Source organism: Labeo rohita, chromosome 3 (assembly GCF_022985175.1).
Source record: "Labeo rohita strain BAU-BD-2019 chromosome 3, IGBB_LRoh.1.0, whole genome shotgun sequence".
Lineage (NCBI taxonomy): Eukaryota > Metazoa > Chordata > Actinopteri > Cypriniformes > Cyprinidae > Labeo > Labeo rohita.
The window spans coordinates 6908936-6935156 of NC_066871.1; the positions used below are offsets into that span (position 1 = coordinate 6908936).

General features: G+C 33.6%; 1 protein-coding gene across 7 annotated transcripts in view; it reads left to right on the forward strand.

Annotated features, from left to right (window-relative positions):
- Positions 1 to 26221, forward strand: part of camsap3 (calmodulin regulated spectrin-associated protein family, member 3) — a 46507-nt gene that overhangs the window by 3425 nt on the left and 16861 nt on the right. For 6 of the 7 annotated variants that reach the window (XM_051105583.1, XM_051105585.1, XM_051105584.1 and 3 more), the window contains exon 2: positions 18735 to 19000. In XM_051105583.1, the coding sequence (XP_050961540.1) occupies positions 18735 to 19000 (266 nt within the window). Of the gene's footprint in view, positions 1 to 18734; positions 19001 to 22439; positions 22826 to 26221 lie in introns of those variants that run through there. The other variant, XM_051105589.1, reaches the window with a different exon arrangement.

Here is a 26221-nt window from a genome sequence, read left to right on the forward strand (position 1 = left end):
CTCAGAGTTCCCCTCACAGTTAAATGAGAAGGACCTCTGTGCTCAACAACAGCTCACTGGCCTGCGAATTGAAACTCACAAGTCAAAGATATGTTTTTCTTTTTGGGTGCAGCAGACGGGGTAGTGAGTGTGTTTGTGTGTTCTTGGATTGTTTTTTGTAAAAGCCCCATTGTGTTCACCTAATGAGCCACTGTTAATTCAAATTGTAAGTCTGCATTCCTGTACTTGCTTTAGTCCTTGAGCCCGTTCAGAGTCGTCGTGAGCAAGTGCATAGGCCTAGGTTTAGCGGTTCTCCTTACTCATAACGTTTAGCTCTGAAACGGGTGGAGAATTAAAAGATAATTAAAGATTTTTTGTGTTTGCATGAGTAATGTAATGTTCAATTTGCAGTCTGTAATCGAGTTTCGATTATGCAATGGCGTGACCTCTATGTATTATTAAGGTTCTTTGGAACATTAAGTGAAAGTCAGAAATATTGTAAATAACAGAGCATAAGCTAGAGCTATTCTGTTGTGTTTCTGTTAAAATATTTTAGTTTGATATTTGCTGTTGTAAAATGCATTGCTTAGTGCATAAATGCCAGACGAGGCAAGATGCGATTAAAAGAAGCATTTTTATTTTAATATTTTAATGATTTTTTTCTAATATTTATGTGTAATGTACATTTTTGTGCTTATTGTAGTATCACGCTATTAGCTTAGCATAGCAAAAGTGGAATACCTAGTGGAAAACTACATTACCCATGATTCTGCAGAGATTTGCAAAAAGCAAACTGCACCTAAAGAACGCTTCAGCAGCCACCCGCTCCCATGAAGCACTGTGCAGTTTTGCAATAAATATAAAATGCATGGTTTTTGTATGTATAATTAACATCTGTAAATCAAGTTTTGTATACATCATTGTTGATTTGATTAATTAACAGTGCTTCATGAGATTGTAGTTCTTTTCCTCGTTAGTCTTGTCCCTTTATCTTTTTGACACATTTTTAAATAAATTTAGTCTTTTTGTCATGTTCTGATTAGGGTTGCAAAAAGGTGGAAAATTTCCAGGGTAGTTTGGAAACTTTCCAGGATTTTGTGGAATTTTCCAGGGATTTTAGGAAAGTTTCCAGAAATTTTCCAGAAACTGTTCACCCCTTTGCAACCCTAGTTCTGATTAGGGCTGTCACAATTCCTCGATTCAATTTGAATATTGGATCTTTAAAAAAGTCCTCAATTGCATTTTGTCTGTGTCGAGTAACCTGCAAAATACTGGAAGTGGTGCATTCCATGAAACGCATTTTCAGACTGTTTTCCAAGGCTGCATGATATATTAAACCCATTTAAAAATCATAATAATGCATAATGCTATTTTGAATTCACAAACACTATGATTCGATTAAATAAATATATGCGTTGCAGGATTTACTCTATGTGCTTTAATTATTTACATGAATGTAGGTTATGTACGTACGACTCCATTCACAGTAAATGCTGCTCCACACAAACTGTTATCGTTTACATGTGTGGAGCATCCCAATATCCATGTCTGCATATTGTTGTGAGTTTGGGTTTATTATAACATTCTGGGAACGCAATGTGTGCCATTTCATCAGATTTGTAAGGTAAATAATTTATAAAACAATGTCAGCACAGGAGGATACATCAGTATCTTTCTCAATATGCTAACTGTTCATCATGATGTCAAAATAAAAGTTTAAACCGGCACTCTGAGTTTACATGTTTTAATATCCACATATTTAAAAAATGAAAGTGTAGCATTTATGTCATAAAGAAATTGCCAAGTATTAAAGACTAAGTGGACATTTGAATTAAAAATGTCACGCAGCAAGTGTAAAAACAATTTAGGGGGCTGTAGCCCCCCTAAAAATGGCCTAGCGATGCCCATGGTGACCAGTGTTGGGGAAAGTTACTTTTAAAAGTAATCCATTACAATTTTACATTACTCACTGAAAAAGTAACTACATTACACGTTACTTTTGCGTTACTTTAAATCTGGGCAGGGTTTGCTTCTTTGTTTTTAATGTAAAACAATTCTAATGTAAACGCCCTTTTACACCAAAAGTGAAATGAATTCACCTCAGGCTGAAAGAAAAGTACATTTATGCAAGAGATCTCTCTTCAGCTATAAAACAAAATGAAACACAAATGTTAAGTAAATTGTGCTTATTAGTATGGTTGAACTGCATCATCGAAGGTCAGCAGCAAAAGACACTGGTTAATAAAATGGGATTAAATACATAAAGGATATTTGTTTTATTTAACATATTTAATTATTGCAGGGTTGCGTCATATTTTGAGTTTGCATTTCACTGTTTTTATTCATTTTGAGGAATACTGAATCTGTTTTTTGTGAGTGGGATGAATTAATGCATGTTTACATTTAGTCTAGAGTACAGTAGCATCATGTTTACTCCCAATTTCCAGACAGGAGACTTGTCAATCAATAAATGGGGAAAAAAGTAACTGGCGTTACTTATTTGAAAAATAAGTAGTTACTTGAAAAAAGTAATATTATTACGTAACTCGCGTTACTTGTAATGCGTTACCCCCAACGCTGGTAGTGACAGCCCTAGTTCTGATACAGCTTGGAACTGGTTGGTTTGGTTTACAGCTTACAACTGCTTAACTAAGACTTTTAAAAATCTCTATGGGAAAAAAAAAATACTTACTGAAACAAGGGGCGGGCACTAATGCACTCTGTTGGAGTCACATGTAAGTCTTCTGTGTGGAGTGTTTATTTGAATGGTGTGTGGCGTTGCTGCTGTATGTAGAATCTTTCATCTCTTTAACTTATGAGATTAAATGATGGTCATGATATATGAAAGAAGCAAGCATTGAGTCAGCCTTCTAGTTTTTGAGCAGAGCTAATGTTTCAGTCACAACATGATCCTGCTAAATTAAATATAGAAACACCTTAAACTTCACAGACATTTAAGCTTCTAGATTTCCTCAAAAAATGTTGCTTTCATTGCAGATTATCCGCCACATATAGTCAGGATCTGCCCTGAGTGTGAGAAACTGACATCTCCTTAATTCACCTGGTTGATGTGTAATTAAGTTGTGAACGCCAGTGTGTGGTACTTCTGTGTTTGTATTCACTCCCTGCATCAATAGCAGACCTGCGCGACCACACCCTCTGGTCAAAGTCACCCAGTCTGGCAAACACAGCGGAGGCAGAGAGAAATCTCACCAGATTAAAAAGGCTTGGCTGGAGTCATGGCTGTAGTTCAGCTTCATGACTGTGTGTGTGTGTGACTTTAGAGCTGTGATCCAGCGCTGCACTTGTTTCCCTGTTTGAACCCGATGACATCATCACTTTGATTGCGAGTCTGAGATGTAGCCCTCATATTCATATCAGAGCCCTGGCTCTACGCTTGAGCTGTAACCCACGCTTTTAAGGCATGCTGTGCTGCTAATTGCTACCTGTGTTATCAGCAAGGTTTTTTTCCGAGTGGGTTTTTTTGGCTTCACTTTGGATGAACTCGGCTCAATAAAGATCTATCCTTGGAGCGCCGTCCTACATGCAGGAGTGCTGAGTTCAATTACAGCCTGAATGCAGATGATGAGATTCAGCCGAGGAAAGCTTGACTATTATTGTAGCTTTCACGTTGGAGTTAAAGGGACAGTTCACCCAAAAATGAAAACTCTGTCATTAATTACTCACTTTCATGTTGTTCCAAATCTGTAAGGCCTTCATTCATCTTCAAAACACAAATGAAGATATTTTTGATGAAATCTGAGAGCTATGTGACCCTGCATAGACAGCAACACAACTACCATGTTAAAGGTTTAGAAAGGTTGTAAAGGCATCGTTAAAATAGTCCCTCATCAGTGGTTCAACCATAATTTTATGAAGCTACAAGAATGCTTTTTGTGAGCAAAGAAAACAAAAATAATGACTTATTCAATAATTTCTTGTCTTCTGTGTCAATCACTTTAATAATGAAAAAGAAACATTGAATTCAAGATAGAAAAACACTACTGTAATTATAAAGTGGCAAATGTTTCTCAATGCATAGTGAGAAAGATCTCAAGTGATTGAAACATTTGATGTTTTTTTCATTAAAGTATTGTTTTTAACTAGCATTCAACATTTCATGACAACATTTACATAACAACAATGTACTAAAAAAAGTGTTTTTTTTTTTGTTTTTAATAAGTTTTGCATACAGACGTCAGTGTTGCCACAATGATTCCTGTTCACACAAATCAGCAAATAGACTAAAAATGTAAAAATGTATTCATACCAGGAGAGCAGAGCTGGGTAGATTACTTACAAACAGTGTTGGGGAGTAACTAGTTACATGTAACGGAATTACGTAATTTAATTTCAAAATAAATGTAATTGTAATTAGTTACAGTTACTGAGAAAAAATATGTAATTAAATTACAGTTACTTTTGAAAAATGCCAGTGATTACAAAGGGGATTACAAAGGGGATCTGAATTTTTTCACCCCCCCCCCCTTACAGATTTAATTGACTTCTTTCATAAATTGCATTGACTGCTCTAAAATGAGACACCAATGTTTCAGGAGTTTAGGACACAGAATAGGACACATGCTTAACTGTTTTATTTCCTATTTGGGTTTATGCATAAACTTTATTTTTTAAGATTGTTTTTTCCAAGGCATTGTTAGATGCTAGTGTTTTCTGTCCTAACTATGCAAACATTTGATTTCAAACCCAGTATCATAGCTATTAAACTATTTCTTGTTATGATGTTATTTATATTATGATCTTCTTATGACATGTAGCACAACTGCGCTCACAGTGACCCGAGTTCGATTCCCGTCTCGAGATCCTTTGCCGATCCCGCTCCCCTCTCTCCTCCCAGCTCTTTCCTGTCATCTCTCTACTGTCCTATCACAATAAAAGACATTAAAAGCCCAAAAATATAAGTAAAAAAATCAGTGCTATATGCTTGATAATTTTTCTCGGCGGAAGCTTTGCGTTTTGTTAGCTAATAAAATATTAAAGCTTCATTCAATATTATGTGTACAATTTCTTAATTCTGTCATCCTGGTATCGTGGACTTGGTCTGTTGTTTTATACAAACGCAGCTGCTGCCATTTTTTTTTTTTTTTTTTTTTTTTGTACACTGTAATGGATTATAAGATAACTAACAAACTAGTACTACTACTTAATTATTTATGTGGTGAAATGTTGTGTAAGAAGACTGGTATGACTGCACTGTATCCCTAAAATGTCTAGTTTGAACCTGCCGTTTGCTCGCAACTGATTTCTTCATGGAAGCTTTGCGTTTAATATATTTTAACTCAGATCCGTGTATCGTGTCTAATAATTTTGACACGAAACATCTGATAATCTATCAAGCAGCTGTATAATAAGTGGGATAATGTACATTCAGCCAGTTGTTATCGCAAAATAAAGATGTATATTATCCTTATTATAATCTTAATTCAAGTGATAAAGGATTTTGAAAGTCTGACAGTAATCAGTGTTGAACGCTACTATAAGGCTAACTCTGCCTGGTTTAAATGTTTCAAAATGATTAACAGTTGAAAAAATTAGAAATTTAGAAAAGTAATCAAAAAGTAATTAAAAGTAATGTTACATTACTTTAATAAAGTAATTGAAAAGTTACACTATTTATTACATTTTAAATCAAGTAACTTGTAATCTGTAACCTATTACGTTTCCAAAGTAACCTTCCCAACACTGCTTACAAATTGTAATCCGTTACTGATTCCAAAATACAGGACAGAAATTGTAGTTAGTAACGTACTGTTACATTACACATTTTAGGTAATATAATCAGATTACTTTTAGATTACTTTTGACCTAACTCATTTATCACATTAATTTAAATAGAACAATCTTGTACCATATTAACATAAAAATACAAAGATTTAAAAAAATATTATATTTGTTGTTATTAACAACATGAAGTGCATTAAACCTTACATTACATAAAGGTTTCCCAAACTGGTGTTTGTAAAAGAACTGCAGGGGGTGTATGAGTTTAATGAAAAGCTCATAATTAAATCATAAAAACGCTAAATTAAAATAAATAATTTTAAAATTAAAAAAATATATATATATATATTTTACCTGCATGTCTTGAGACCATAACCATGTGATACTTAATAATTAAAATACTTATTTTAAAATCTCAGGTATACTTCAAGTAAATGTATAAATAGGTGAAAGAGGATCAGATGAAAATAGTTTCTGTAAATTTGCGCATTTAATGTGTTTGAAAGACAAAAGCCTTCCAAAGGCATAGAAATGCATGGTTAACCCACTGAGTGATAAAAGTTAATGTTCATCATTAGGTGATACAATTTTGGCGCTGTCACTTTGTAAAGAAACTCTACACACCATGCAACTATAAGCTGCACACATGATACGTGAATTTTCACAAATTCACTTTTTTGTAGATGGTTTTCAAAAAAACGTTGAAAGCCGTTTTCAAAATTTAGCATTTTCGTGCCTCCAAAATGCCATTTTTGTGTAAATAAACAGCAAAAATGCTTAAGTTTTCAGTTTTTAGCTGAAAACAATGTTGTTTAAGTGCCTCCTTGAAGTGTGCATGTTTATTTTTGTCTATGTGATTTACAATTCAAATCATGTAGCTTTGTTTAATGTATAATTGACTTATAACAATTATTATAATTGTAATTATTATAATGAGATTTTCCAGGTGAAAAATGTGACACTGGGTCAATACCCTGTAAAAAAGATACTAATATGTACCGTTTAGGTATTAACAAGTACTTTAAGGTAATAATATGCACATTTTAGATGCTCATAAGGTACAAAGGTGTACCTTTTGAAAAGATATCACCCCATTTTTGTACTTTTTTTTTTGTGTGTGTGTGAGTGTACCAGCTTTTGAAATGTACAAATAAATAGTAAGTACAAGTACTCAGAACACCTGTATAGCAATGTCCTTACAGTGAATTCTGCATGGTTAGGCGCTAATAGTATTGTACAGAAAATGTAAAAATCTCATTTGGATTTTTGTACTGTAAGCCACAGCTTCATTCTGGGTGAAGCTGTCTGAAATCCTTGGAGCTCTGTCCTAGTTGTAAGAGCATTCAGTTCAAGTACGGCTTAAACACAACTAATAAAATAAACTGATAGTGATTTCAAGCCAGGCTTTTAGTAGGGTAAACCTGCAGCTGTGTAAGACATTGATGCTGGTACATCTAGTCCAGTAACCATGTTTTACACACAACAGCAAAAAAAACAAAGTTAATGCAGCACGTATCTTTAACACTCAGAAGTGAAACTCCCTTCTCAGATGGCAGAGTTTTTCTTATCTCCCTCGATAAGCATAAGGCAGAATAATACACTTTTACTGATAAAGTGTTCTTTTAAGGACAGCCAGTGTTGTTATGTCCCGATATGCTGGTTCCCCTCTAATGGTCGTGTGAGCGTTTTGCCTGTCTTAGTCATGCTGGATTCATCTGTGTGTCACTGCAGTGACTCAACAGGTGAGGTGGCTCAGAACGGCTGTGGCCTTTGTTTGTTTTTTATCATGTTGTTTAGGTAATTACCTCAAGAACACGCCCTTAAAATCTGACTTCTTCAAAATGAAAGCCAGAATTAGAATGAGAGTCCAGTGGCTTTGTCTTGTCTTTCTGACTAGTGTAGTTTGGACACAAAGTGGCTACTTGCATTTTCTTTTCGGGTTGCTGACTCAGCTTCCTGTGTTGGTGTTTGTGAGAGATATGAAGAACGCTTTGTTTGTAGGCATACCTTTTTACAGATGCTGGTCAAAACACAAGCACAGGCCTTCAAAGTAAGAAGTTAATTTGGAAAAGAATGTCTTTTTTTTCTAGAACCATTAACCTGACTGAAAGAAACATTGCATCTGGTAAAAGATTAAAAGCCGGTTTGTTTAACTTTACTGATGTTTCCTATGTTTGATGTTTTACTAAATTACTAATGTATGCTTTTTAAACTGCACAAACCATTCAAGAACGTATGAGAAGACTCTTATGCTCATCAAGGCTGCATTTGTTTGATCAAAAATACATGAAATATTAGAGAAATATGAGAAATATGAAATGTGCAGCATTTATTTAATGAAAAGTACATCAAAAACATTAGAGCTACCATGCATGATGCAGCATTTATTTAAGCAAAATACATTATTGAATGTTAGAGAAATATGTATTATAGATTGTATTATAGATTGATGTGATATGATAGATTATGTATTTTAAGGGAAAATATTGTTTGCGTGTGTGTTTTTTCGCATTTTTATGAGCTCATTAATTGGAAAAAACCAAATCTAATATTCGTATGTAAAAGTAAACTACCAAAAAATTAAAAGATTATCTAAAATAATGAAAAACTTGGAGGAAAAATATTTATTTATTTGTTTTTATTTTTTTTATTTTTGACCAATTCAATTTTACAGAGCTACCATGTATGATGCAGCATTTATTTGGTCAAAAATACATTATAAAATATTAGAGAAATATATAATATAGATTGGGTATTTAAGGGAAAATATTGTTTGTTATTATTGTTTGTGTGTGTTTGTTTTTGCATTTTTATGAGCTTATTAATTGAAAAAATGAAATCAAATATTTGTGTGTAAAAGTAAACTACAAAATGTAAAAGGTGATCTAAAAATGTGGAAAACTTAGGAGAAAAATATATTATTTATTTATTTTTATTTTTGACCAATTATATTTTACGGGGTGGAGCTACCATGCATGATGCAACATTTTTTTAATTAAAAATACATTATAAAATATTAGAGAAATATGTAAGATAGTTTGTGTGTTTTAAAAAAAATATTGCTTGTGTGTGTGTTTGTTTTTGCATCTTTATGAGCTCATTAATTGGAAAAACTAAAACAGATATCTGTATGTAAAAATAAACTACCAAAAATTGAAAAGGTGATCTAAAATAGTGAGAAACTTGGGGAAAATTATTTATTTATTTAATTTTATTTTTGTATATTTATTTTTTTTACCTATGAAATTTCACTGGGCAGAGCTACCATGAATGATGCACCATTTATTTGATTAAAAAGTACATAAAAATTATAGAGAAAATTTCAAGAAAAATGAAAATATTGTTTGTGTGTTTTGTGTTTGTTTTTGCATTTTTATGAGCTCATTAATTGGAAAAACCAAATCAAATATTTGTAGGTAAAAGGTAAAAGTAAACTACCACCAAATTAAAATGTAATCTAAAATAGAGAAAAACTTGGGGAAAATTATTTATTTATTTATTTTTTGACCAATGAAATTTCACGCGGCAGAGCTACCATGAATGATGCACAACTTATTTGGTTAAAAATTAAGTTAAATGATAGAGAAAAATTTAAGATAGATTGTGTATTTTAGGGAAAATATTGGAAAATATAGTTTGTGTGTGTGTTTATTGCATTTATATGAGCTCATTAATTAGAATAAATTAAAAAAAAAAAAAAAAAAAAAAAAAAAAAAAAAATATATATATATATATATATATAATTTTAAAAAATATTGTTCTAAACTAAAATCTTGATGTTATAAAATGTGTCCTTACTTGTAATGTACCTGGTTATTGTGTTAGTACATATACTTTTCATTTTAATGTTTTGTCAGGCACATAACATTTTGTTGATGAGGTTGTCTCCTCATATATGAATTATTCCTAACCCAAGAGGCCAGTGGACCAGAGCATGATGGTCATAAAACGTCTGTGTGGTCCTCCGATTGTGGCCGCTGGCCTTTAATTAAAACAAAAATGGACTTTAATGCTCAATGTTCCCATGACAACCCTCTTCAAATGTGAGGCTGACCCTTCTCTGTAGTGTAAAGGAGCTATTCTGCTTCATATTGGAAACTTGAAACATTGCTCTCATTAAACACATCCTAACGGTGTAATGTTCTTTTGTAGGCTTTAGCTGTCTGCGTTCAGAGACTTATGGGGATGTGACAGGCGTGTAAAGCTCAGCTGACCGCATGAACTGTGGGTGTGGGGACGCTACATCCTATTTGCTGTTGTCTCCTACAGACTTCTATGTTAAATCTCTGTTTGCTTTTTGAGTCCTGCTCAGCTGACTCAAGTCAAACCATTTTAATGAGTAACGGTCGGAGCGATCGTCTCCTTAAGGTTATTGATTTCACGTTTCTGTCCGTTGCTGCCATTGTGCCAAACCTCCTGAATCTCTTAACCTTTGACCTCTTCATTGACTGGAATTGGTGCATGTGTTTGTGTGAGAGAGAACGAAAGCAAATCAGATAGCGTGTACGTCGAGGAAGAACAAAGTGATATGGGTAATGTTTACACATTCAGAGTTGGTGTTTGCTGTCATAATAGTGTCTCGGTTGTCATCTGACATGAGTGTTTACCTGTCTTTCCTTGTTGATTCCCTTCTTCCTCTTCTTATATGTGGCAATATTACTAACTTAACTATTTTTCTATTAAGAAGCGAACTTATTAACGTCTTGACCAAGTTTGTTTGTCCACACTGAATGTGAAAATGCTGCATGACATGAGACAGTTACAGCCTGTCAGAACATACATATTTAAAATACATTTTCTATAGTTGTATTTTTGATCAATGAGATTTCATAGGGCGGAGCTACCATGCATGATGCAGCAGAAAATTATACAGTCACTGAAATATTTTGACATTTAACATGAATGTTGCAGCTTACAGTGTTACACCTGTTCAGGACATAAAATAATGGTATGGTGAGACAAAACACATTTTACACTATCTGTTTTTATTTTATTTATTTATTTATTTATTTTGAAATAAATATTTTTATTCAGCAAGGATTGATTAAATTGACCAAAAGTGACAAGGACCCAGTAAAAAAAAAAAAAAAAAAAAAAAAAAAAAAAAATTGATTTCTCATTTTTACAGAGCGATATTGATTTTTTTTTTTTTTTTTTAAATCCCAGGAATCGATTAGTCTAGCCTGTTTTCAGGTAATGATGAACAGAACATTGTAACGTGCCTTACATCCAATAAATCGAAATATGCTTTGTGCTTTGTTACTTTTAATATGAAACAACGTCTCATATTTCAAATTCTATCCATTTTATTAGTGTTCAAACAAATGTCATTTGGTGCAGTTAAATGTGGAGTGACAGATCGCTGTGGTGCCTCAGTTCAAGAGCAGGAGCAGCGGGAACCACACGTGAATTATTATCTTCTCCGCTTTAATACCAGTTTCAGCACAAAATAAACATGAATGAACATCCGAAGGTATGTTAAAAGAAAGAGTACAACTTACCACGCAAAGACATCAGTATAACAGCTTGTAAACAATGTCAGGTAATGCCACATTTACCTCAGAAAAAACATATTCTGTGACCATAAACTCTTTAGTCATCTAGAAAATGAAGATCCAGAGAGGAGCATTTTGCTAAATATATGCACCATATAACATATTCATATAACATTCATATTCATAATTTTTTGTTTTACTGTTCTTCAGTTTTTAATTTGTTTGAATAAATCTATCAAGTTTTTATGGCACCCACCATTTAATTGTTTATATTTCAAAAAATGAATTGGAGTAGAAAAATAATTATGTAATTGTAACTTTATTATTATTAAAAACTTCATTGTGTAATTTAAGTTTTTGTATACAAATTAGTTAATTTTAACCTTCAGTATTATCGTAATGTAGTACCAACTGACTCTCATGTTTATTTTACAGCATTAGTTGTTTTGTTTTTTTTTTCCCTTTGAGAAAATTTGGCATGTGCTGTACCATTTGTATGTATATGTATATGTAAAATAATAGATATTTAACCAAATTGCAAGCTTGTGATTCAGAATTGAATCATGAAGTTTGTGTACAAAACCCAGCCCTAATGAAGACGTTAACAGTTGAGGTCAAAAGTTTACATACACCTTGCAAAATCTGCTAAATATTAATTATTTTACCAAAGTAAGAGGGATCATACAAAATGCATGTTATTTTCTATTATGTCCTGACCTGAATAAGATAATTCACGTTCCATGTTCAAAAGTAAATGGAAAACTTGCAAAACTTGATTCTTAATACTGTGTTGTCACCTGAATGATCCACAGCTGTGTTTTTTGTTGTTGTTTAGTGATAGTTGTTCATAAGTCCCTTGTTTGTCCTAAACAGTTAAACTGCTTGCTGTTCTTCAGTAAAATATATCAGGTCCCACAAATTCTTTGTTTTTTCAGCATTTTTGAGGACAACTGAGGGACTCATATGCAACTATTACAAAAGGATCAAACGTTCACTGATGCTCCAGATAGAAAAACGATGCATTAAGAGCCAGGGGGTGAAAACTTTTGAACAGAATGAAGATGTGTACATTTTTTTTCTTATTTTGCCTAAATATCACATTTTTTTAGTTAGTACTGAGCTACAGAAGATACATACATGCTTCCCAGAAGATAAAATAAGTTAAATTTACCCTGAAATTCAAAATGTTTATGCGTTATGTTAATGTTTATGCGTTTATGCGTTATGTTAATGCGTTGTGTTTCCTTCTGGAGCATCAGTGAGCATTTAAACCTTCAGTTGTGCTGTGGAAGCTAGTATTTAATACCAGTAATACCAGTAAATGTAGACCTTGTGGGGACATTTTTCGGTCCCCATGAGGAAACAAGCTTATAAATCATAGAATGAAGTGTTTTACAAATCTAAAAGTGCAGGAGGTTTTGTGTGAGGGGTAGGTTTATTGTAAGTGGATAGAAAATACAGTTTGTACAATATAAAAACTATTCCGTCTATGGACAGTCCCTATAAAATTGGAAAACCAGTATATATGTGTGTGTGTATCCAGAGCTTGTCCCACTAAATTCTGTCCTAGTTTAGCGTCGCCCTCTCTATTTTCAGGTATTACTCTCCCATCTTTTCTCTGAAGGTGCAGTACAGACCAGTCATTCATTGACTGCCAGTCCTACAGGGAAATAAAGCCTCTATCAGCAGCCCTCATCTCACATCGCTGTGGCTTTTGCATCCTGCTTTGCATTCTGGGTTTGAGCTCTATGTGTCACTAAGTTGGTGGGCAATGTATTGTTTCCCTCTTAATTGACAAATTATCATTGTTTCAGCTTGCTGTTTATTTAAAATCTAGTATTTCCTTGTAAACTTTTATCAAAATGTCACACAAAACCTATATATATATATATATATATATATATATATATATATATACACACATATATTTTTTTATTTTTGTGTGTGGAAACCATGCATTTCAAGCACACATTGAATTAATAATAATGTTTAATTTAGTGCTGTCAAATGATTAATTGCATCCAAAACAAGTTTTTGTTTACATAATGTGTGTATATTAAGTATATTTCTTATGTATATATAAATGCACACAAATACAATATATATTTAGAAAATATTTACATGTATTTTAGTGCTGTGCAACGATTAATCGCATCCAAAATAAGTTTTATATACTATATGTGTGAGTACTGTGTATTTTTATTATGTATATATAAATACACATACATACAGTATATATTTTCAAAATATTAACATGTATTTTAGTGATGTGCAAGGATTAACCATGATTAATATATATATTATTACATACATAATGTATTTTTATTAAATATACCCATGCATGTGTGTGCATTTATATATACATAATAAGTATACACAGCACACACATGTATTATGTAAACCAAAAACTTTTATTTTGGATGTGATTAATCACAATTAATCGTTTGACCACAAGTTTAATCAGTAACACTTTACAATTAGGTATCATTTGTTAACATTAGTTAATATATTAACTAACATGAATAAACAATGAACAGTACATTTGTTCTGGTATTTATTAATTTTCGTTAACATTATTAATAATATTGTGTAACCCTGAACCACAAAGCGAATCATAAATAGTATTTTAGCAATAGCCAACAATACATTGTTTGGGTCAAAATAATTGATTTTTTTTATTTTATGCCAAAAATCATTAGGATAATAAATAAAGATCATGTTCTATGAAGATATTTTGTAAATTTTCTGTTGTAAATATATACAAATTAAATTTTTGTTTAGTAATATGCATTGCTGTAAACTTCATTTGTACAAGGTGATTTTTCTCAATATTTAGATTTTTTTTTTTTTTTTTTTTTTTTTTTGGTACCCTCAGATTCCAGATTTTCAAATAGTTGTATCTTGGCCAAATAGTGTCCATGCCTAACAAACTATAAATCAATGGAAAGCTTATTTATACGAATTTCAATTAAAAAAAAGATCTTTATGACTGGTTTTGTGGTCCAAGGTCACATATAGTTGTTCATTGTTAGTTCATGTTAGTTTACAGTGCATTAACTAATGTTAACAAACACAACTTTTCATTTTAATAATGCATTGTTAAATGTTGAAATTAACATTTGCAAGCTTAATAAATGATGCAGAAGTATTGTTCATTTTTAGTTCATGTTCACTAAAGTAGTTAACTAATGTTAACTAATGAACCTTATTGTAAAGTGTCACCATCTTATCTATGTAGTGCCTTTCCCAAGCTCAAGGACGCTTCACAATGACAGTAACTAACAAACAAATAATTTCATATAAAATCACTTAAATGGACTGTAGACATTTGCCCAAGTCCAAGCCATGAGCAATTGCAGATACATGTCGCAACAGTAGTGCAAACAACTGAAAACAAACAGATAGCCATAACAGTTTAAGAAGAAACACATTATGATGATGTTCCTGGTGGCATGAACCTCTGTGTACAGGTGTACAATTACATGATTCATAGCATAAATGTTCTTTGTGAGTGGTCAGGTGGATATCGTCAGGTTTACTGATCGTACACATAGATTGAAATGCAAATAACGTTATATAAATGTACACTGGCATCGTTGATTTTAGCTGCTCGTATCTGAAGCTTTTCGTCCTGGAATTTGTCCTTCAATGCGTCCTAGAACACGCCCCACAGCTTCTGGCTGCTTGTTAAACATGGATGTGGCCGAGAGGTGCCATTCTCATTGTGGATTCGCGATCGGCCCTGAATGTGGCAGAACCAGTTCACGGTGGGCGTGTGAGGTGTACGTTTCAAGTCTGTGTTTCACAAGGTTTTGTGTGTGTTCGGTGCTTGTTTACAGAAACTGTCTCACACCAGCCCAGAAGCTGTCTCTCTTTGTCTGTTCTTTCACAGGTGTAGACATTTAAATCCAAACTATCGGCTTGACAAAGCATGACTGTAAAAGAATCATTTATTATGTGCCTCACGTATATGGATTGTTGTTTCCCAGCTGATGTGGTTCAGGTTTTGCATTTAGTTTACTAGATCTGTGTGTGTTTGTGTAAGGACAAGGGAGACAGGTTGAATCTCTTTTATTGTACAGCACATCAAACACATTGCACACCTGGCTCTTATTGGCTCCGCAGACCTCATCCCTGAACTGCTTGGCTTTTCTTTTGAAGCTCTCCTGGTCTGTGTGGCTTTCTGAGACCGGGCTCTCGGTGCCTGTGTGCTCAGCTGTGATGCACCCTGGGGAAAGTGATGTCACTGTTACCCAGAGAGCCGATTATTGGAGAGGCAGCAAGTGGAAGCAAATGGCCAATTAGCAGAAATTGGACCAGGAGTGTCTTCACCATCACTCACTTCTGCTGCTCCAACTCCTGTGTGTCTTTAGTTTTCTGGTGACATGCATGTTCGTGTGTGTACGGTTTGTTGAACCCTTGCTCTGCTCACTCGTTCAGATGATTTGGGCTGTAGGGCATGATGGGGCCGGGTTTCCTCATAGCTAGCTTTGTATTTTCTTCTGTTAGGTTTGTCTTTATCTTAGTCCTCCCAGGTTCCTAAGTAGGGCTGGGTTAAAATATTGGTTTCTCGATTCTCATTTTTACAAAACGAAATTGATTCTTAAGTCCCAAGAATCAATTAGTCTAGCTTGTTTTCAGTTAATGAATAGAACTTTGTAGCACGCCTCCTATTCAATAAATCGTAATAAGCTTTGTGCTTTATTACTTTGGGTGTGAAACAAAGTCTTAGATTTCAAATTCTGTCCATTTTATTGCAGTATTCAAATAATAAATGCTGTTTTGGTGCCGTTTAATGTGGAGTGACAGATCGCTTTAGCGTTCAAGAGAAGCAGGAGTGCGAACTGCTTTAATACCAGTTTTAGCATGAAATAAACATGAATGAATGTCCGAACTTACCGAAATCTGTGTCCTGTCTCATTTAATCATTCAATCAGTCTTTCACCCACGGAAAAGCGTCAGTATAAGCTTGTAAACAATGTCACACAACGTCACGTTTCCAAAAAACCATATTCGGTGATCATAAACTTGTTAGTCAGCTACAAAATTTAACTCTTGACAGGAGCATTTTGCCAAATATATGCACCATATAACATGCATTATAATTTGTGCTGTTCTTCAATATTTAATTTATATTTGAATAAATCTGTCAAGATTTTATGTTTATATTTTTTAAAAATGAACTGGAGTAGAAAAATAATTGTAAAGTTAGTTTTATAACTGTATTATTATACACTTCATTGAGTGTAATTTAAGTGTTTGTATACATATCAGTTCATTTTAACATTCAATATTATAGTAATGGAGTACCAACTGACTCTCATGTATATTTTACGGCATTAGTTGAGAATTTTTTTTTTTTTTTTTTCCCTTGAGAAAATTTGCCATATACTGTACCTGATGTATATCAAAAATAATCGATATAGGATCTAATCTAATTGGAATCTAATCTAATCGCAAGCTTGTGAATCAGAAAGTTTTAAAAATAAATTTTAATAAACTTTTATTCATAAAGGATGCACTAAATTGATCAAAACTGACAGTAAAAACATTTATTATGTTACAAAAGACTTATGTTTCAAATAAATGTTCTTTTTAGTTTTCTATGTCACAGAATCCTGAAAAATCTATCACAGTTACCACAAAAATATTAAGTTGCAACTGTTTTCAACATTAATAATAATAATGGGTAGGCACCTCAGTAGGTTTTTGAGACATAACCGATGTATTTGTGATTTATTGAGCATGGGTGTCTCATTGTAGTCTACCAGCTCAAATCAAGGGGATTTCAATGCTGTTTTGGCCTGCCAAAATCACAATCAATTGACCTTCTATGGATTAGGATGGGGATCACATGGGGATTGTTTCACTGCAGCACTGGGGGATGTTTTCTGGAGGTAAAGGGGCTTTAGGGAGGGACGACTCCTGTTTATGCTTGGATGCCAGGGATTATAGCATAAAAAAGATTATGTACAATAAAATGCAGATAATAATTAAGTTCATTAGAAAATCATCATAAAAAAGCAATAGATGTGTTATATCGATTATACTATTTTAAAACCCCTAGACCCTGTAAATACCATAAATGCTGATAAAATTGCATTCAAAGCGATATCAGGCTAGCAGTCAAAAATCAACATGTTAGTCAGGTTTACCCTCGTGACAGTCCATTTTTGGCTTATTAAGCATATAGATTACATATGTTAATTTACTCTTTTGTTTTATTTTTTCCTTATTCTATTGTCACTCAGACCTACTGTGTCTAAAATTAATGGCGCTGATTTCTACATGCACTACTGGTTGACCTACTTTTTTTGCCAAAGTGTGCAACATGTGACACACTGTGGCACATTGTCCTGTGTATTGTATGTGACAGTTTATTTACAATAAATAGCATCAGGACAAAGAATTTTGTTTTGTTTGTTTGTTTTTTTGGACCCAGGAAAAAATGTCTAATTTATCAAGTACAATTTATAGTTCATAGTTACGTGTGTACAATATTATTTCGTTTTTTTTACCCCCAAGGTAAATTTTACATTTGTATTTTGAATCTGACATCTGTCTCTGTCATGGAATAACCTGTAAAGCTGATATAGTTATAAACATGAATACAGCGACAGCAGAAAAAAGGGTAGATAATTGCTACTTAACTTGACTCGAAACAATTATCAACATTAATCATAATGTCTGTTGTGACATATTATTTTGTGACTAAGTCATAAAGTAAAAGTTACATTTATCTTCAAAATGAGAACTAGAACATCTGCTCTTTTTTGCTGATGTAACCATTGTGACATAAATGTACAGTAATTAATTAATAATACAACCTTAAGTGCTTTAGTACTTTTATAGAAGGATTACTGTAATAATACAAATTAAGGACTCAACTTTTTCAAAGCTTAATTGTTTCCTTGATTTATAATATTTATTACTCATATTGTTTTATTTTATTAAAGAAATAGTTCACCCAAAAATAAAAATTATCGTTAATAACTCACCCTCATGTCGTTCCGACCTCGTAAGACCTTTGTTCATCTTCAGAACACAAATTAAGATATTTTTGATGAAATCCGAGAGCTTTCTGACCCTGCATAGACAGCAAGGTTACTATTAAGTTCAATGCCTAAAAAGTTCAAAAAGGCATTGTTAAAATAGTCCATGTGACATCAGTGGTTCAACCTTAATTTTATGAAGCTACGAGAAATTCTTTTGCAGAGAAATAAAAAATAACAACCTTATTCAACAATATCTTCTCTTCCTTGTCAGTCTTTGACGTATGTTCAAAGCAGAGGAATGCAATGTTAATGTTGAGTTACTACCATGAGTATTTCAGCTTGTGGCAATGCTGTACTGACCAGTCAGCACTTTTATGAGTTTAGCATGTTTGATGTTGCATATTTTACCACATACTATTAAAAAAAATGATACGCACTATACAGTTTATACTGCATAATATATAGTAGTCAGTATGTGAGTATTTAATTCTGAACACGTCCTGTTCCTCTCTCTCTTCTGCAGAGAATGTTCCGGTGGAGCTGCGAGACCCGTTCTACTGTGATCAGTATGAGCAGGAGCACTTGAAGCCTCCCGTCACGCGTCTCCTGCTGTCCCCTGAACTCTACTGTCGCACTTACGGCCTTCTGCTGGGTGGAAGCCCGGGTGCTGAGGGTCCCCCCAAAGACATCCCAGCACTCCTACAGGTCCTGGCCAGGAAGGGCTTGGCACCCAAAGACCAGAATGCACCTGTGACAGAGGCCATGCTAAAACAGAAGCCCATTAAAATGGTAAGTCGTATGAGTGGTGTCAGCACATTCCTGTCTGAATTATGCACAGAGCTGAGTTTAGAGTTGATACAGTGGCTTTTGTATCTCAAAAACCAAGAGTTGACTTGTTGTATGGTGCTGAATTGAAATCCAATCCTTAAGTGACTGATTTGAGATGCTCTTCAATGCTGATTTTACTTGCCAAAATCACAATCAATTGACCTTCTGTGGATTAGGACAAATAGGGATTTCACTGCAGCACTGGGGGATGTTTTCTGGAGGTGAAGGGGCTATTGGGGTGGGGCGGCTCCTGTTTATGCTTGGAATCCAGGGATTATAGCATATAAAGCAGATCCCCCTGAGTAGATCCAGCTGTAAGGGACAGGGCAGTTATTGAAAAACTGCATGCTAAGCCCAGGCTCGCTGGGGTGGGCGGAGAGACACAATGCAGGGGCTGACAAATAGTGGCAGGGTCGAGGGATCAGGCCTTAAAACAATAACCAGACAAAAGACAGCAGACCCTGTACTGATGTAGCACGTTCCTCCCTGTCAGAGAGGGTCCTTCTCACAGCAGGAAGGGCTTTAATGGACACTAATGGAGTGTTTGATTCTCCTTGAGCTCATCTTTTTACATTAACTGTAGAGTTCCTCTTACAAAAGATTTACAAACTAGATTTGTCCAATGTTGTTGAATATATAAATAAGTCATGATTAGTAATAGGTCAATAGAGCAGTCAGGTTGATTAATCAGGTGATTAAAGCAGAAGTCCACTTCCAAAACAATACATATAATGTACTCACCCCCTTGTCATCCAAGATGTTCATGTCGTAAAGAAATTATGTTTTTTGAGGAAAACATTTCAGGATTTTTCTCCATGTAATGGACTTCATTGGTGCCCTGATTTTGAACTTCCAAAATGTAGTTTAAATGCAGCTTCAAACAATCCCAAATGCAGTTGTAAACAATCACAAATGATCAGTTATTTTCATAAAAGTAATACAATTTCTATACTTTTTAATCTTGTCTTACTCTGCCTGGACTGTTTTTGTTCCAGTTCATGACAGTTAGGGTATGTCGAAAAACTCCCATCTCATGTTCTCCCTCAGCTTTGAAATCGCCCTGTATCGCTGTTTACCTTTTTTGTTAAGAGTGTTTGATCTTCTTTGCATGTTTACTTTGCAAAGACTGGGTCGGTACTTCTACAGTGATGTAGGATGATTTTGAAATGATTTTTGAAGTTGGGGGAGAACATACGATCTGAGTTTTTCAACGTACCCTAACTGTCTTGAGTCAGAATACACAGAGTTCAAGCAGAGCAAGACAAGACGAGCATTTGAGATTAAAAAGTATTTAAATTGTATTATTTTTATGAAAATAACTGATCGTTTCGCTAGATACTTTGCTTCCTCGGCTGGGATCGTTTACAACCGCATTTGTGATCGTTTGAAGCCGCATTTAAACTGCGTTTTGGAAGTTTAAAATCGGGGCACCATATCAGTCCATTATATGGAGAAAAATACTGAAATGTTTTTCTCAAGAAATACAATTTCTTTACAACTGAAGAAAAAAAGACATGAACATCTTGGATGACAAGGAGGTGAGTAAATTATATGTGAATCTACAGTTGTCTGATTACCCACCGACTATCTACTTGGCAGAAAAGTTTTTTCCTTTTGTCAAGTAAAAAAAAAATTTAATATCTACCAACATATTTGTAAATGCTACAAATATTGCTGACAAATATTTACAATAACACATGTAGTAACATTTGTTTGGCCCATTCTACATAAAATTTCAGCAATTTTTATGTATGACTCATTTAAGATCTTCAGTATTTTTTTTGTATTTAATTTTTTTTTTCTTGCTTTGTGTGTTTTGTAGTTTTTTTTGCAGGGTTATTATAGTTAACAAAACTGGAAAATTATTCATTTATTTATTATTTATTATTATTATTATTATTTATTTATTTTTTTACAATCATACATTTTTACATTTTATTTCAGCTACTTGCCAAGGCATCACTGAAGTACATAAATATGTATGTATGTATATATATATATATATATATATATATATAATTTTTGGATTTTATTAATTTATTATATTTTGTTAATTTTGTAACTTTAGTATATATTATAATTTATGACATTTTATAATTTTTTTTATCATGTATAATTTACTGTATAATATTTTAGTTGAGAAACTAGTGTTTTTGTATACGCACACACAGACCCAAAAACGAAAACACAAGCTTCTCATCTAAATAATTATGTAATATATTATACAATTATAATATAATAAGTTAAAATATAATAAATTAATTATATATATACAGTAGTCAACATTTGAAGTGGATCAAAACCTTTTATCAAAGGTGTCCTAAAACCAAAACAATACCCATTCTTGTCTTAGGACAAGTTTGATTAACGTTTTTGATCCACTTCAAATGTTGAAGTGTGTGTATATGTATATGTATATGTATATGTATATGTATATGTATATGTATATGTATATGTATATGTATATGTGTGTAGATATACATACATACATACATACATACGTACATACATGCATATGTATATGTATTCACATACACCCACACAACAAAAACTGACTAACGTAAACTAAAGAAACAAGGTGTCACATGAACTGCTCACAGTGGTACAGTATAATAACAATGGTTGTGCTGGTGACTTTGCAAGAGCTTTGAAATCTGCACTCTTTGGCAAATTTGGCAAAGAGATAATTTTGGACCTAGATAACAGCCCTACATGGTGGCTTCTTCTTTTTTTAACCATTCTCCGCAGTGACCCATTTCTTGCTTTGTCTCGCCCCCGTTACACCCAATTTAAATTCTGTGTATTTGTTCCAGTGGCAGTTCTCCAACACAGCCGTCACTGAGTGCTGACTCCTCTGAGGATGCATCATAGCGTGTGGTGCTAGAGGCAGGTGAATGTTCAGTCTCAGTCTGGGGCTCCCGGCTGCTGGTCCCCCCTGCTGGTGTCATGATGTGCTCGGTGAGCTGTGCACTGTGAGCTCTGGGCTCATCTGGTGCTGTCTGGCTGCTCGAGGTGCGCTTCCCAGGCCTGGCTGTGGGGGTGGCTGGCTGACTGGCTGCTGTAGCAGCGTAATGAAAGTGGGTCATGATGTAGAATTAGGATGGAGACGCAGCAGTCTGAAACAAGGCCAGTAAACAGCTTTGGAGTAGCTAATGTCTGTTTTAGCAATGACTATGTATTAAAACTCGTCATTTGGCATACTTCCTGTACAGAAAGTGGCGATAACTAAAACGTGGTATTAAATTCTTTTTTTGGGCATGTACCATGATAATACCTTAACCTTACCATCTGGTCGTTTCATAATTGATTAACTTTGCAACACTGTTATTGAACTAAATTGAATTAACATTGAACTAAATTGAGCTGAATAATGACACTGTTGTTTTCTGTAGAGCTGCTTTACAGCTGAAAGTCGTTTTGTAACTAATTAAGTTTGCAACTCTCTTTTTTTTTTTTTTCTCTTTGAAACAGACTGTATTGTGTAAAACGCTATACAAATAAATTTGACTTTTCTGTTCTGCTGTATGTGGAACAGGGAAGAGACAATTCATTCTGAATGAAGGAACATCTGGAGACACATTGCTGTGACCTTCTCTCTTTAGCTGTTCACATCTCTGCAGGTTTGACATTTTCCGCTTGGATGCAGAGCAGAGCCCAGCCCCCATAGAGGATAAAGATCTGTGAAGATTAGCGATAATCTGTGATCCAGACTCGTCGTCATCATCCAGCTGAATATTAACCAGACATGTCACATTTCAGTTCTGTCGAACTGAAAAAGGAAGCAAGGTGTCTCACAAATTGCTCACAGATGCATTCATTTGTCATCTGTGCATCCATTTTTGTGTAGTATAATTTTAATCTGCAATACCGTCACGTAATGATCTGTGATGCAGACTCGGGCATGTCTGGTTATTAATATTCAGATGTATGGTGATGCTATTTCAGTTCTGTAGAACTGATCTGAAAGATTCTTTTTATTTTATTTTATTTTTTATTTAATTTTTTAATTTTAGTTAATCTTATTTTAATTAAAAAAGATGCTTGACGTGTCTCAGATTTCTCACAGTTGTTTTGATTTATATGTGTGCCCATTTTTGTGCAGTATTATTTATTCTGCAAAGCCATCAAGTGATAATCTATGATCCAGATTCAGCATCATCATACATCTGAATATTAACAACCAGACATCCTTTATTTTAGTTCTGTAGAACTGATTTGAAAGGTGTATTTTTATTATATTATTTTTAAACTTGTTTTTAAACTTTTTATCTTATTTTTTATTTTATTTTATATTATTTTATATATTAAAAAAGGATGCATGATGTTTTTTTTGTTATTTTTTATTTATGTTATATGTTAAAAAAGGATGCTTGATGTCCCTTAGATTTCTCACAGATGCTTTGGATTATGTTTGCTCATTTTTCTGTAGCCCATTTTATTTTATATTTTATATTTTATTTTTTTATTTTATTTTATTTTATTCTTAATCTTGTATTATTGTTGTTTTATTTTAAATGCTTTGATTTATGTTTGCCCATTTTTGTGTACACTATTTTATTTTATTTTATTTTATTATTTTATATATTTTTTTAAATCTTTTTTTCTTATTTTTTATCTTATTTGATCTTATTTTATTGATAATTAACAACCAGAATATGAACATTTATGTTAACAACCAGGCATGTCATATTCATATATATTTATATGTATATCTATGTGTATGTGTATATATATATATATGAATATGAATATGAATATGAATATATGAATATGACATGTCTGGTTGTAAAACAATAAAAATAAAAAATAATATATATAAATGTTTTAATGTTGTTTTATTTTAAATGCTTTGATTTATGTTTGCCCATATTTGTGTACCCTATTTTATTTTATTTTATTTATTTATTTTTTATCTTTTTTTCTTATTTTTTATCTTATCTTATCTTATTTTATTGCTAAATAACAACCAGAATATGAACATTTATGTTAACAACCAGACATGTCATATTCATATATTCATATATTCATATATATATATATATATATATATATATATATATATATGAATATATATATATATATGAATATATATATATGAATATATATATGAATATATATATATATACATATATATACATATATATATATATATATATATATATATATATATATATATATATATATATATATATATATATATATATGAATATGACATATCTGGTTGTTAACATAAATGTTCATATTCTGGTTGTTATTTGTATATATATATTTTTTTTTATTGTTTTAGCTTGTTTTATTTTATTGAACAAGGAAATTCACAAATTGCTCACTGATTCATTGATTATAATTTGTACGTCCATTTTTGTGTAGTATTTTTCATTCTAGTCTCATCAAAGGCTTCCTGTGAGCTACATATGTGTAGTTTCATGAGAGTCCAGGTTGTTGTTTTGTTTGTTTAAGATCTTCTAAAGGAAACTGTGTAAAATGGCTTGAGTTTGTGTAACCAGAACTGATCAGGGGAATTTGGAAGTCAGATTATTGCTGTCTACTTCCTGAAGTTCCTGTACAGCTGAGAGTCTCAAGGAACTGCAGTCCTCAATATTTAAGCACTGTTTTGTGTTCTCCTCCTGGGTTTTATTAATAACAAACACAACTGGATTTCATATTAGAAATGTTTTCAATACACAGTGTGTGTGTGTTTACATGTATGTGCTTGGAAAATGAGTTCATACCACCCAGGGCTGCAAGGCTTCCTGTAAATCACCCCCTGCTGCGCCCCTGGCCTTCTGTCTGTGGCACACTGAGTACTCGGGGTTAGAAATAAGCATCCATTTTTCCCCCCACAGTTATAATAACTGCAGTGAACTTTGTTTTGCCTTTGTCCTTCCAGTGGAGTATTTTGTCACAGGACTGCCTGGATTTGTGGTGACGGCAGAATGTCATTAGGACTAGCTGTTGTGTTACCTCAGGATTTCCAGCTTCATCTGTGCTCTCTAAGCTGTGATGAGGTGCATTGTGGGTCATACCGGTCGTTATGGTGATTTGGCAGGCTGATTGTGCTCTGTGTTCCAGTGTTGGTCCTGCTCCCCTCTCATTAGGGAAACTTGTGATTCGGCTTAGCGAGTCCTGGAGTGTTGGGACGGGAAATCCAAGCCCCCCTCCCGTCTCCTCTCGCTTTCATTCCTCTCTTTTGTCGTGAACTGCTCTCCACTCCCTTCTCTGTATAATTACTATAACGCATTACTGAGCAGAGCTTGTGACCTCTGCAGTACAGTAGTTTCTCACTGATTGCAGGATGGATCATTTTTGTTCTGGAAGTGAACTTCTCCTTTAAGACTTGTATGGTTTAATATAATGTAAATTATGTCGCTTGAAACGTAGTAGAAAACCCATGAAAGATTTAGGTTATTTTGAAAAATAAATAAATAAAATTATTTTATGCAGATTTTGGACTATGGGGGGGGCGCCAGTATTTCGACGACGTGAAATGGTTGCACTTGGTGCACTATTGGCACTACTTTTTGCTATTTTTACCACAATACAACTTGGAAAATAAAATACTGATATGATGCCACTTTTTGTGGCTTTTGGTTGTAATTTTCAGTCGAAGTGTATCAATGAGAAGCGATGCAAGTCTTAACTGCTTTTCTAGCGATAAGAAGAGGATAAAAGAGAGGAAAGATGCCTTTGGACGAATAAAACATCCTAAAGACCTGCGTCTTTGTTGTTTCCACTTAAGCCCTGATGCATTTGAGGCTTTTAGTAGACCACAGCTACTGAAAGAGCTTATAAATGGCAGAGACAAGAAACGCTAGATGTCATCCTGGCAGGATGTAAATATGCTGACACTTGTTACGACACCGCAGACACTGAAGGAGTTTCTCAGCGCAGATTTCACTTGATATTCGGGTGCCTTTCGACACCTTGAGAAGAATAAACGAAGGTACTGGATTTGGTTTAACTCTACGCTTCCATCCATCACCGCAGGTAAGCTCTTTCAATAGCTATGGTCATTGTATCAGTATTTTATTTTCCAACTTGTGTTGTGATAAAAATAGCAACAGGTAGTGCCAGATGCTCACCGTGTACAACCATTTCACGTCAGCACCCCCCCATAGTCCAAAATATGTATAAAACGATGTGTTTTTTTAAGTAACGTAAATCTTTCATGGTTTTACTACT